Below are 14,908 nucleotides of genomic sequence, written 5' to 3'. Positions count from 1 at the left end.
GATAAATTACAATTATATTTTTCAAGACAATATAGCTATCAGAGAGCAAAAAATAAAGACCGAATAATCTTATTCGACTGGTTCAATCTAATTAAACAAACAGTCAACCAAAATAGAATACAACCAGATAATATATACAACTTTGATGAGACTGGTTTCGCAATAGATTTTATATCAGTACAGAAAATAGTTACACAATCAGATCTATATAACTGCCGAGCTATTCTACAATCTGGAAATCGTAAATAAATGATTGTAGTTGAAGCAATTAGTGCGGCTGGATTTGTATTTTCTTCTACTATTATATTTAAAACAAAAAATCATAACAAAATTTGGGAAAAAGAACTTTCAAACAAATAGAGAATTGAAATTTTATCTAATAATTGGACATCAGATAAAATCACTATCAGATAGTTGCAACAAATATTTATTCTATATTCTCAAATTCAGATAAAAGAAAAATATTGTTTGTTGATACTTGATAGCCATAGTAGTTATCTAATACCTCAATTTGACAAAATTTGTGCTGAAAATACAATTATTTTATTATATATACCAGCTCATTTATTCTATCTTCTTCAGTTCCTAAATATTGACTGTTTTGCTGTTCTTAAATATATCTATAGTTGTCTGATTACCAATCAGATCCGGCTAGAATACAATTATATTGACAAACTAGATTTTCTAGCAGAGTATCCTCAGATATATTCAGAAATCTTCAAAACTCAGATTATTGAACCTAGTTTCAGAGCAGCAGATCTAGTTCTACTAGATTCTAACTATATACTCTCAAAACTTGATATTTCACTCCGAATACCAACATCACTATCTACCCAATCTTCCAGCCAATCTAGCCAATTCAGTTTAAAAACACCAAAAACAAGCAAGATCATTGAAAAAGCTACTCAGAGACCGTTCAAAAAGTCCACTATCACCCACCAAGACCGTTCTAGATCAGATTATTAAAGGAGCTTTTTCTCTCAATTCACAATACAGCGCTACTAGCGCAGGAAAATGCTGATTTACATGCCCTACATGAGAAAAAACGGCAAAAGTGAGCATGCACAAATCGCCTAGTTCGCTACGACCAGGGTGTTACTATTATTGATGAAGATCTGCCTACACCTGCTAAGCCTACACAGCCTGTTGAACCCCCAACCCCCCCCTCCCACTTCCAGCTACACAGGTTGAACGGCCTGTTTCACCCCCTCCCCAATATGCAGCGGCTGTAATCGTGTGGGCCATAAAATCAACCGTTGTCCCAATAGATAATTTTAAATTTCATGGTTTTTTGGTTGAAATATTTAATTCTGAAAATGTAGTGATGGGTGAGGTGGCCCACTCAGGCGTGGTGGCCCACTCGGCCGTGGATTATGTTAAATATAATGTAATTCCCGCTTAAGCCGGTCACCCACCCCAAATCGCGTTTCTGTCTCTACATCCTCCTCATTCAACCAGCAACTATGCCACCAAAACGCTCTTAATCCTGGCAAAAGGCGGCCAAACAAGAGGGCAAGATACTATTTGCCCTCGAGGATATTAAAAAAGGTCGGATCAAATCTCTATGCGCAGCGGCGAAGCTATACAATATACCGTTCTCTACACTGCAGAACTGCGCTGCAGATATATTCTCATGTGTAGATATATACCACTATCGGCTAAAATTGATTCAATTTGAAGAGGATTCGCTTATTGAGTGGATTATCTCTATGGATTTATGTAGAGCAGTGTCTAGGCCCTCTACTGTACAAAAGATAGCTAATATTCTATTCACTGTATATAGTGAGATTTTTCCGATTACTGTTGGCAAAAATTGGTTATCAATCTTTATAAATAGATATAAAGAGATTTGTTTATATTTTTGAAATACTACAATTATCAGTATATTCTAAATAAGAATTCAAAGTCAATTCGGAAATAGTTTATGATAGTACAATATATAATTGATAAAAACGGTATTCAATCTGAGAATATCTACAATTTTGATGAAACTGGATTTGCGATGGATCTTATATCAGTGCAAAAAGTGATTACTAGAATAGAATATTATAGTTGATATTCTATTCTACAATCAGAGAACTGTGAATGAATTATTGTTATTGAAGCAATCTATGCAGATAGCTATTTGCTACTGCTATATATAATATTCAAAGACAAAAATTATATTGAGAACTGATTTGATAATCTATTAGAAAATTGGCGATTTAAAATTTCAAAAAATAGTTGGACTATTGATAAAATTAATCTTCGCTGACTACAAAAACTATTTATTCTATCAACAAATTTGTATATCTGAGATAAATATCAGCTATTGATTCTTGATAACTATAGTAACTATTTTATATCTCAATTCAATTGAATCTGTACAGAAAACAATATTATATTGCTATATATATTATTGTATTTCTTATATCTATTTCAACTATTTGATATTGAATATTTTGCTGTATTTAAATATATATACAGCTATTTTATAAACAATCTAATTTGTGTTGAATATAATTATATCAATAAATTTAATTTTCTTGCAGATTATTCTCGGATATATACAGAGATCTTTTAATCAGAGATTATCCAAAATAGTTTTATAGCTATTGATATAGTGCCAGTTGATGCAGAAAAAATATTTTCAAAATTAAATATTTTTCTCCGAATATCAATACCATCAGAAAGCTGATCAAGCAGCAGATCTAGTCAATTTACTCCAAAAACATCAAAGACTGTTGTTTAACTATAAAAACAAACTTTGATGCTTAAAAAACTACTAAAACAACAATCAAATAGCTCTTCTATTTTATCAAAAAATATACTAGATCAGATTATCAAAAAATGCGCTATAACAATACATAACACAGCACTATTTGCACAAGAAAATACCAATCTATATACAGCGAATGAGAAAAAACACCAGAAACACACTCGATCAATATAGCAGATAGTATATACAGAGGATCTATCGGTTGAAGAAAATCTACAGCTTGCTCAGCAGCTCAATCAGCCAGTTGAAGATAACGGAATAGTATTTTATGCGCAGAGCGATTTGTCTATACAGCAAAATCAATCGGTAAGAAGGGCTCAACCAAGATATAGTGGATGCAGAAAGATTGGCCACAAAATCAATTCGTGTAAAAATCGCTATATTTAGTTGAATCAATGCATTTTGATTGAGATATCCTAATTTATAATTTTGTAATGGATTGGGTGACCGGTTTAACCGGGTGACCGGCTTAAGCGGGAATTAGATTAATTTCTGGATCTATTATTAATCTGATAAGTAGTTTCTTAACCAATCAATATACTAAATATCTATTATAAACAAAAGTCAAATTAATACAAATAAATAATATTTTCTAAACGATGTATTTTATCCGTCTTTACTTGTTCTATATTCTTGATTAAATTGACAATATCTACAAGATAGAGCCGATTATTTTGAATAATTTTGGTTTCCACGGTATCTGTAAATCAGTAGTTAAATACATTACCTATGTAGTATGACTACAGCATAGAAAAATTCGATTTAGATAATTTAATTTCCGTTAAGACCTTAAATTATTTATCATAACGAAACTAATCTATATATGTTGCGATTTATAGTCAATCAATATAGATAACTATATATTTAGCAAAGAGATTTCAAAATCGAGTCTAGCTTCTGGAAAATTCCGAAATTTTAGCTAAATATCTTTTTATTCTATATATTATTTCTAAATATAATCAATATATCTATAAAGTAGTTTAGTCTAGTTTTCATAACTGAATATCCGGGTATAATTATAGACAAATATCTATTTGGAAAATTCGAAATCGATTTTCACAAAAAATTATTATATTAATCATTATTTTATATTCTATTAAAATTTTTTTAGAGGGGACTAGTATATTATATTTTCGATAGATAGAAACTAATACAATTTTGATAGTGGGCTATAGATTATTCAATATTTTTTTCTATTTGATATTATGTCAGATTTTTATCGAATTGTAAACATTTTTCGAATTCTTCTCCGGACTCTGTAGAAAAATTGCTATCTATTTAATCTATTGCTAGTATTACTACGATCTGGTTTATAAATCTGTTCCCACTCTATCCGTAATCCCCCCCCCCTCAAAATATATATCTATCTTTTAGAATTAAAAACACCACTATTTTGAAATAAATATAATTGACAATCAATATTGGGTATAGTATTCTTTTACTGTTTGTACAGCTGCTATTCTATACAGAAATAACAGAATCAGTCTATCAACTATAGTCTGTGGAATATTCCACCGAATTCTTTTAATAATAAACGGAATTCTGTTCAGACAGATTTTAATCTGGTAAATAAATAACAAAAATCAGATTGTATACTAAAACTTTGAGATTTTAATAATATTTACATGGATCCAATAAAACTGAAATCGGACAAATATAGAAAATATTTTATAATATATATTTTATAGATTTCACATCAAATTTAAATTCAATTCAATATATAGATTTTGAAATTGTTTTATAGAAATATTATTTCAGACTGAAAGTAAAATAATACTTTTTTATTCATTATCCATATAGAATTTGTAAATATATTTTTGCTCACTGAAATTACTGGTTGATTCTATAATTATTCGATCAGAATAATTTTTATTATAAATTCTAATTTTAATTAGATTCATTTTTATAAATCTTTGAATATAGATAACAATTCTATTGAACAGAAAATTATTTTATTTAGAAATTATTGTCAACAAAAAATAATAAATAATTTCAATAAAAATTTTTTTTTCAGATTTCTATTTTTTAATTTTATAGATATACAGAATTTTGCAAATTGTTAATTTTTCAAAATTGTCTAATATCTGATTCAATAACACCATCCAATTCAAATAGAAATTGGAACAAATAAACAGAAATATATTTTCGAAACCAATTATTCCAAAAACAAAATTGAAAAAAAAATTGTTTGATTGAAATAATAAGAAGTATTGAAAACTGTTTTATATAAGATACGAAAAATATAGACAATTTCGAATTTCAATTTATTACAGTAAACCGCAGTAAAAATAGTAATATATTTTGTATAGGATGATTTATTATTTTTATTACACTTTCCACTAATAATTCGGCCAAATTTATATATTATATATATAGAATTAGTTATTGTTGTGGTAATAGATGGATATTGACAGAATAGAAACAGAAGTGGAAACAAATTTATAACCCGTTTTGTATATATTGATTTATTGAAAAAAAAATTCGAATTTATATTTGTTTTTTATAACTATTTTGAATATATAAATTGACTATTGACTATTGGTTTGTTGTCAAATATATATATCTACATATCTATCTGTATATATAAAACTATTTTTATACAATACAATCAAAATATGAATACTTTTTTAATATTTTTACTAATGATAAAATAGGTATTCAAATATTGTTATAGATAATTGTTAGATATATTGACTACCTGTGTTTTAGAAGTATCGAATTCCGCCTCTATAGATTTTTTGATTATCTCAGTATATTGGACAGCAAATATACCGATATAATAACTAAACAGATAATCAAAAATATTAACAGTTTTTCCAAAATCTGATAATTGTCCGTTGTATATATTTATATAATCTAGCAATCGCAGAAGACAAAGAATGTTGAATCAATATTTTTCAATATATATCTACATATTTTTTTGGCAAAATCAATTAAATATATCTTTGTATTATATATTTATTTACAATATGCTGATTGATAATAGTATATTCATATAAATATAGTTTAATAAGATTGTTCTGAAATTTACGGTATATATATTTTAATAGAAAAAAACCTATTGTAAGAAAAAAATAATTTAATTGATTTACTGTAAATTCCTTTCGAGAAAAGGAAAAAATTTCGAAGAATTTTGTAATTGAAAATATTTGTATTGATTAAAATTCGTCCTGCTATTGAATATTAGAAAAAACAATAAATCAATGGATAATATTTTTACCGCAACTGTATATTGAAAGCACTGCCAGATTTTCTGGTAAATATATATATATTAGATATTGGGAATAGTAAAAGTTGATATAGGAAACGAATACTGAATTATATAATTTCTGGTATATATATAGTACAGTGAATCCCTAATACAATTTTTCGCTTTTGTTAGTGTCAAACCGAAAGCTAAGTCTGGCAAATACAAATAAAACTTCTATTATTATTATTATACTTCTATATATCAATATATCCAGAAAATATATTGTATATATATCTATCTTACGGCAAATAAATCTATTAAAATTCATAACAAAAGGTATTCAATATCGATAATGTTGACTTATAAAACAGAGAATTCTGTATTTTTCTAGCATTATTTTGTGGCTATAATATATATAAATTTTTAGTTATTCTAAAGTAGAATTTAGATAAATATCTTGAATTTCTTTGTAATATTTCTATAGTAGATTTTTTCTACTATATAGAATTTTTCTATATTACTTGTTACAACTATAGTACATATTTGATATTAGTCTATATCAATAGTAGTAGTTCCAAGAAAGAACTGGTATAACTATATTTATCAATCTATAAACAACTAAAAATAATAGTAGTCTATTCTATATCTATGGCTTGAATATCTGTATTTATTCTACTTTTACAATCTTCTATCTTAAATATATTGGCTATCCAATATACACCATCATTTTAGATATCAATATCTAGTAAAAAGAATTTGATTTATTGATATATAGATTCAATAAATTTAATTCATTTTTCCACTAATAAATTACATTATAATCTCTATTCTTCTATATAGTATCTGTATACCTACAAAACCTTTCCACCAATTTATCAATTTTTTGGTTCTATTATCTACTATATCTCTTCAAATATTTATTTTTTAAAATAGTTCCAGCTATTTTGACGCTTTTCTATTTCAAAGAGATATAGAAATATTCTTTCAATATATTTTTTTAGTATATTCCAAACTGATTCAATAGCATTAAAGTCAAATAGATAGAACAGTCAACCTATTTTATATATACTATTTTTTAAATGAATTCTGATATATTTGGAACATTTAAACCTTAGTATTATTTTGTTGTAAACTTATATCAGTTACATAATATTCTATAAATCATTTCTGGTATTCTAAAAATATTCGAATCAAAATTTGGAATTTATTTTTGTTTTCTATTTTTTCAACAATTTTGTTTTATTATCATAAATTCTGACTATTTTTTAGATACAGTTCTAATAATTGTTATTATTGTTATTATAGGCAATATATAAATATCTCACATCTAAAACTGAATTATCTCCGGAGAATTCATATCAGCCACACGCATTATTTTCTGTATCTAGTAACGTAATCCACGGCCGAGCGGCACACCCCATCAACAATCGCGCCTTCCTATCAACCCATCTATTTCAACTACCCACCATGCCACCAATTCGCAGTCAACCTAGCCAAAAATTGGTTAATCAAGAGGGGAAGATCCTACTAGCCCTTGGTGATCTTCAGAATGACCGTATCAAATCTATACATGCGGCAGCGAAGCTATATGATATACCCTACCGAACTCTCGCTGCACACGCGAGTAGGAGAGCTGCACGCGTGGATAAGCATCTATCTGACCATAAATTGACACAATACGAAGAGGATTCGCTTACTGAATGGATTCTCTCTATGGACTTGCGTGGAGCAGCGCCTAGGCCCTCTACTGTTCGAGAGATAGCTAATATCCTACTTGCAGCGCGTAGAACCAATTTCCCATTAACTGTTGGCGTTAATTGGGTATCAACCTTTATTAAACAGCGCGACGAGCTTCAATCGCGCTATTCAAAGCGATATAATTATCAGCGCGCTCTTAACAAGAATCCAAAGGCTATAAAAGAATGGTTTTTGATGGTGCAATGTGCAATTGAGGAGAATGGGATTCAACCGGAGAATATCTATAACTTTGATGAGACAGGCTTTGCTATGGGCTTTATATCATCGCAGAAGGTAGTTACACAAGCAGAATACTACAGTCGGCGATCGATTCTACAGCCTGGTAATCGCGAATGGGTCACTGCGATCGAAGCAATATGCGCTGACAGCTATACACTGCCGCCTTGTATTATATTCAAAGGCCAGATCTATATCGCCGGATGGTTTGAATTGTCGAATCTCTCTAGGGATTGGCGAATTGAAGTATCGAATAATGGCTGGACTACTGATGAAATCGGTCTTCGCTGGCTTCAAAAAAATCTTTATTCTATACACTAATTCGCGTGTACAAAAACGGTTTCGGCTGTTGATCCTTGACAGACACAGTAGCTATTTTATACCTCAATTCGATCGAATATATGCTGAACATAATATTATACCACTTTGTATGTCTTCACATTTGTCTTATCTATTTCAACCGCTTGATATTGGATGCTTTGCAGTGCTTAAGTGTGCATATAGTCGCTTTGTGAATAATTTAGCCAGAACAGACTATAATCATATCGACAAACTTGATTTCCTTGTTGATTATCCACACGCAAGAATAGAAGCTTTTCAGCCGAATATCATTCAAAGCAGCTTTGCAGCTACTGGTATTGTACCAGTTAGTGCTGAAAGAGTGCTTTCTAAGCTGAATATTTCTCTCCGAATACCTTCACCACCATTAAGCCGACCAAGCAGCAAATCTAGCCAATTCACACCAAAAACGCCTAGAACAGTGATTCAACTAGAGAAGCAAGCTTCTATGCTTAAAGAGCTATATAAGCAACTATCAAAAAGCCCTCCTACCCCATCAAAACCTATAATAAATCAAATTATCAAAGGATGTGCAATGACGATACATAGCGCTGCGCTTCTTGCGAAGGAGAACGCCGATCTACGCGCAGCGAATGAAAAGAAATGTCAAAAGCGCACTCGATCGACTATGCGAATCGCACACGAAGGAGGCCTATCAATTGAAGAGGGCCTACAGCTAGTTCAGCAGCCAATTCAACCTGCTGAAGCTAATGAGGTAGTATCGCATGAACAGGGCGATTTACCTACTCAGCAGGATCAGCCACGCAGGAGGGATCTACCTAAGTGTGGTGGATGCGGGGAAATTGGACATAGGGCTAATCATTGTAATAAACGATAGATATAGCTGAATTGATGCGTTTTGGCTGATTTATCATGTTTTAAAAATTTATCATGGGGGTGGGTGTGCCGCTCGACCGTGTGTGCCGGTCGGCCGTGGATTACATTATATATATATGGTTATATTGTATATAATATTAACAATTCTTATATTATAAAATCAAAATTATATTATACTCTGATATAGCAATAAAAATAAGTAGAATATAAATAAATATTTTCGCATAGTATATCAGAATTTAGAAATTTTGTAGTTAATTATATTTGAATTTCTCTGTTGTTGCAATCTTCAAGAGAACAAATAGTATTTCGATAGTAACAGTACCAACTTTATTCATATAATAAAATCACAATTCAGCTGTCTATCCAAACAAATCTATTGGCTGTATGATAATAGTTTTGATATTATTCTTATTTCACAATATATATTTCTGAAATGACTACTGACTGGGTAATTTGTCCTCTGTATCAGCTAATAGAAATACAGCTGTGCTATAGACAGTGAGCCGGCTTATTCGGATAGCTGATTGAATTATAATGTGCATTATATATTACTAAATCAATATTCTGAGTCAAACAGATATATAAACAGTCTATCCGAATAATTTGTTGTATTTGCTTGTAAATATCTTAATATTGAAAAAGCTCAAATAATCTATTGTATACACAGAATGAGAAGACTGTTTAAAATACTGGATATCTGTTTTACTAATAACAAACTAATAAAAAACTTAACTCTGATACAGAGATTTGATGTTTTATGAATAATTTGATAAAGAATTTGATCTGTAAAAATATTGATACCTATTAAATATTTTCCGAATAGCATTTTGGCATTGAAATTGATTTTCGAATACTAGATACTTTAGATATAACATAGCAATATTGTGAACTGTTCTATTGAATCTATTTTTTGAAATATAGAATAATAGATTATCAAATATTGAAAGGAATTATATACAGAGAGCAAATATAAAATAGAATAGTATAGAAATTACAAAATCAAATAATAACAATGAATGTTTATATCAATAATCTGAAATTCTTTTAGATAATTCTTAATATTTCTATTTAAAAACTCTATCACAATATATCAATTGAATATTTTGGAACGAATTCTATTGTTGAAATATAAATCTACTTTGGATTATCAATATTATTATATTTAATTTTGATTAGCAATTAATTTTGTTCGAAAATTGACTTCAATATCAGAAATTTATTGTTTAGAATAAAATATTTCATACAATCTTGGAGCGGAAAAAAATGATCTTATTGAACTTGTAGGTACTTTTTCAAAATATAAATATCTTTCAATAAAAGTTTAAAAGCATCTTTTTATATTTTTAAATATTCAAAACTGACAAAATAAAATCCCTACTGGTTTGTGAATTTCCGTTGAATTATTTTACATTATAGAATAGATAACTATAAAAAAATTGTATATTGAAGATAGATATTTACCAACTGTATAATATCCAATACAAATCTTTTTTGAAATTGTTATAAAAAATATCAATACTATATACTGATTCTGCAAAATTAGATTTCTTTGTATATTTAGCTATCCAATAGAGTTTCTGGATACAGATATTGTTTTTTCAATATTGAGATAGTATTGTAGTAAATTTGGTATACAAACTCAGAAATATAAATAAATATATAATCTATAATTATTGTTGTTTCCGTAAATAAAGTTTTCAATATTATATACTAGAATTATAGAATAATTCTTTCACTATTTCAGAAAATATCTCTTCTACTTGACTGATTAAAATTTCAATAACCTGATTCACAAAGAAGAAAACTATATAGATCTAATTAAATAATAAAATATAGTCTAATTATATATAATAATTAGATATTTGATTGTTGAATAAACTCAATTATCGATTTTATCTAGATACATTTTTGGCTAAAAAATCGATTTATATAGTATACCAAATAATTTTATTTTAAATATATATATTATACTTCTATTGTTTGGGTTTATAGATTACCACTCGGCCAAAAGAGACCACAATATCGAAGCTCTCGCTTCGATATTCCCAAACTACTTATATATAAGGTATAGGTAGCGCACGAGTATATTTGACACAGGGTTTTCCTGTGACATCTATTTCCACTAAATTGAATTCTATTTACTTATAGAAAATATATTATCGTATGCTACCTTTAAATTGAAAGAATTGGACTGGAAAAACTGGATTCAACTTTTTTCGATTCGCTATACAGACTTATTCAGATTTCTGAATTGTCTAGATTTTCTAGATCTGGCTATTCCGGGCTAAATTGATCATATTATTAATATTGATATCAAAGTTTTCTAGAATATAGTCAAAAATATATCTCCAGAATCGAATTTATTCTTTTCAAAATATATATATATATATTGTTATTTAGAATTAGCAGTTTCCCGAGCAAACAATATATAGTAATTTTATATTTGTTGTCTGTTTCTATTGTCTATATATTGCCAGTTTCTTTCCAAACTATTTCTATGTTTGTTTATATTTTAATATAATAGACATCTAATATATCAGTAATTCTTAATTGATATTCTACTGTAGATTTCTTTAATTTTGCTTGAAAATTAAGTATAATTGTGAATTTAATATGGAGTGCAAAGATTAATACTGTATACAATTTTTTTTGGTATAAAATAAATAGATAATTGAATCCGATCTATAGTCAACAATGATATTAACAATAAGTAACATATAAAATTAATATTTTGAATCTGCTAAATATACTTCAATTTCTATTTTCAAATTATTTAGTTATCGATAGCAAGACAATTTGAAAGAAATTGGAATTCTCTATCTAATTATATAATCAATATATAAATAACATAATTCACAGGCGAGTCGGCCATCTAACGCGGTTGCGTCCCCCATTTAATCTTCTACTATCTTCAACCACTTGCCATACCACCAATTCGATTTCAAAAGGATCAAAAATCTGTCGGACAAGAGAATAGAATTATATTAACTGTCAAAACTATAAAAAATAAAGAAATCTTCTCTATTTATAAAGCTGTATACTATTTTGATATACTATATACTATTCTTCAGGATTGACTATACAGTTATCAATTTTGATATAAAGTATATTAAATAGTTATATATTGATTCAATATAAAGAAGAATTATTTGTTGAATAGGTATTGTCTATAGATCTATATAGAAATCTTCTCTGGCTAAATATAGTTAAAAATATAGTCAATTTGCTATTTGTAAGTTGTGAAACAATTCTTTCTTTGACTATTGGTATTAATTAGATTTCAATTTTTATTAAATATTATAAAAATATAATTGCAAATTGATTTAATTATTGATATAATTATTAGAGAATACAATACAAAAATTCAATTATAATTTAAAAATAATTTGATAATATATAATATATAATAGTCTAATATAGTATTGCTGATAAAAATATCTTTAATTTTGATAAAATAGATTTTATAATAGATTTTATTATAACTACAAAAATTATTATTTATACAGAATATTACAGAAAAAATCAATATTACAATCAGAAAATTATAAATAGATAATTATAATTTAATAATCTTTCAGATAACTAGAAAATCAATAAAAACAAAAATAAATAGACTATTAATAATATTAGTCTTAATTAGCTAAAAAATTATTTTATTTGTCTGAAGTATATATATAGTAAATTCATAGAAAATCTTATATAAAAAAATATCAATTATATTAATAAACTTAATTTTCTTGCAATATATCTAGATATCTATATTAGAATATTTAAAAATATCTTGATACAAAATAGCTTTAAAACTATAGAATTAATATCTTTTAATTCTGTATTTACAAAAATCAATTTCTATATCAAAACATCAATATTCTTTTCTATCTGCAGAAGCAATTCTTTAGCCAACTTTATATCTATAATACCATACGACACAAAACAGCTATATCAGCAGATTTCCTCAGTCAAAACGCTACTTAAATATCGATCGCAAAATCCTGTTATTTCTATAACAACAGTAATTGATCAACTGATTAGAAACTGTTATATAGCAATATATAATACAATATTTTTAGCCAGAAAAATCGGATTCTATATACTACAAATACAAAGAAAAAACAAAAGCGATCGAGATCGAAACATCAAATACTCTATGATACAGCCCTAAGTACTATAGAGACGCATACGTTAATACAGACCAGCCAACATTCCGTTGAAGCTGAAGCTCAGTCTCCACAGAGATCGCAAACCAGACTAGCATACACCGAATTCGGGCGCCACCAAGATACAGTGGATGTGGAGTGATAGAGCACAAGATAAATAGATGCCCAAAGGAGTAGCTATTAATTTAATTGCGTTTTGTTGGTTATATATATAAATCAAAAATAGTAGGTGTAGTTGGGTGGCTGACTCGCCTATGTGGCCGACTCGCCCGTGGATTACATATCGAAATTTATACCATTTTGCAAATTGACACTTTTTTGCGATTTAGCAGCATTTTAGATCTTGTTTATTTGATATATTATATATTGTAAATTCTAGATAGTAGAAGAATTAGTAGTGTATTGAAATTGGATTGTGTATTGAAGTTTGGAATATCAGTATTCCAAAAAATTTAGAACAAAAAGATATAATTTTTGTTAATCTAAAATACAAATAGTTCCAAAATATATAGCTAAAATATAAAATACAAATTTATATATCGACAACCATATTGGATTAAGAGACTCTATTGCAGAATTGTATTCTTGATTTTATCACTAGCCAGTATACTGAACATTGATTCTGATAATCGGGATATTTGTCTTTATTTTGAAAATCTATAATTTATCATACATTTTCGGTAACATTATGGAATCATTGTTCAAATCCATTCAATTTCGGAAATATTTTATATACTAAATTATATTCAATCTCCAGTTAACAGCTAGACATAATACTTTGTTGCTGGAATAGATTTTTTATGTCTACTGTGTTTTGTGGATGACCGGACTGCTTATGATTTATTTTATACAGAAAAGCCAGATTAGTGAAAATAAACCGGTGGATACAAATATTCTTCAATAATTCTCCTTTTGTCTATTCTTTATCTCTTCTATAATATTAATCTGATTTACAAAAAGATTATTTTTATTCTGAATAGCTCCGATACCGACAGTATTGAAATAATACAATATTTCTGATATAGTTAGAATTTCGACCCGAATAAACTGTTTTCTGATAAACTGTTTTTACAAAATTCATAATGCTTGAACTAGCTGTATCTTTCTTTGTTTGTATTGAATAAATACAGATATTAAATATATAGCAGAAAAAATATCAAATCAGTTCCAGTTTTAGGAAAAATCAGAAATCTTTTCTGAATATTTTTTGATTTTATATATTGTTTCTAAATTTGATCTGTATATTGATATATTGTATACTATAGACAATAACATAAGAAATTACTATACTATGTTTCCGACAATTGTAGATAGCAGTATGACTTTTCTAGTTCATTACAGAATATTCGATACATATTTCGGTTCAATAGTCTGGTGTTATTGTGATTCTCTCCACCAGGGTTTAGAATATTCAGTATACTGAATATCGAGTTTTTTTTAACCAAAGTCTAAGTCTTCGGATATTTATATTATATATAATGATTGATAACTAAATTTTGTTGTATAAAACTTTTCTGTATCTATTCTATTGAAACAGGAATTACTGCTCAAATTTTTTTGGGAGATTCTGAATAAAGATTTCTACTATGTATAATTCTTTACAGAAGTCAAGATCAACTTATATATGATTTTGGAAAGAAGTAATTATTT

At 27.8% G+C, this 14,908-nt stretch overlaps 2 protein-coding genes across 2 annotated transcripts; both read left to right on the top strand.

The window, feature by feature from the left end:
• Positions 1 to 249: 249 nt before the first annotated feature.
• N7469_000584 (uncharacterized protein) lies at positions 250 to 1,543 on the top strand (the record flags this gene model as incomplete). The annotated part of the gene is made up of 4 exons (XM_056639504.1): positions 250 to 285; positions 451 to 862; positions 1,078 to 1,228; positions 1,459 to 1,543. The coding sequence occupies 4 exons, from the start codon at positions 250 to 252 to the stop codon at positions 1,541 to 1,543; spliced, it is 684 nt and encodes a 227-aa protein (XP_056505261.1).
• Positions 1,544 to 1,564: 21 nt separating this feature from the next.
• Positions 1,565 to 3,129, top strand: N7469_000583 (uncharacterized protein; the record flags this gene model as incomplete). Its single annotated transcript, XM_056639503.1, has 3 exons — positions 1,565 to 1,594; positions 2,936 to 3,064; positions 3,091 to 3,129. 3 exons carry the CDS (start codon positions 1,565 to 1,567, stop codon positions 3,127 to 3,129), a joined length of 198 nt encoding a protein of 65 aa, XP_056505260.1.
• Between the last annotated feature and the right edge of the window lie 11,779 nt (positions 3,130 to 14,908).

This window comes from Penicillium citrinum (genome assembly GCF_028827155.1).
Source record: "Penicillium citrinum strain IBT 23319 chromosome Unknown utg000001l:1.0-4955037.0:1.0-4956770.0, whole genome shotgun sequence".
Lineage (NCBI taxonomy): Eukaryota > Fungi > Ascomycota > Eurotiomycetes > Eurotiales > Aspergillaceae > Penicillium > Penicillium citrinum.
Note: the sequence above shows the minus strand (reverse complement) of the source record. Positions and strands in the feature narration are given on the sequence as shown.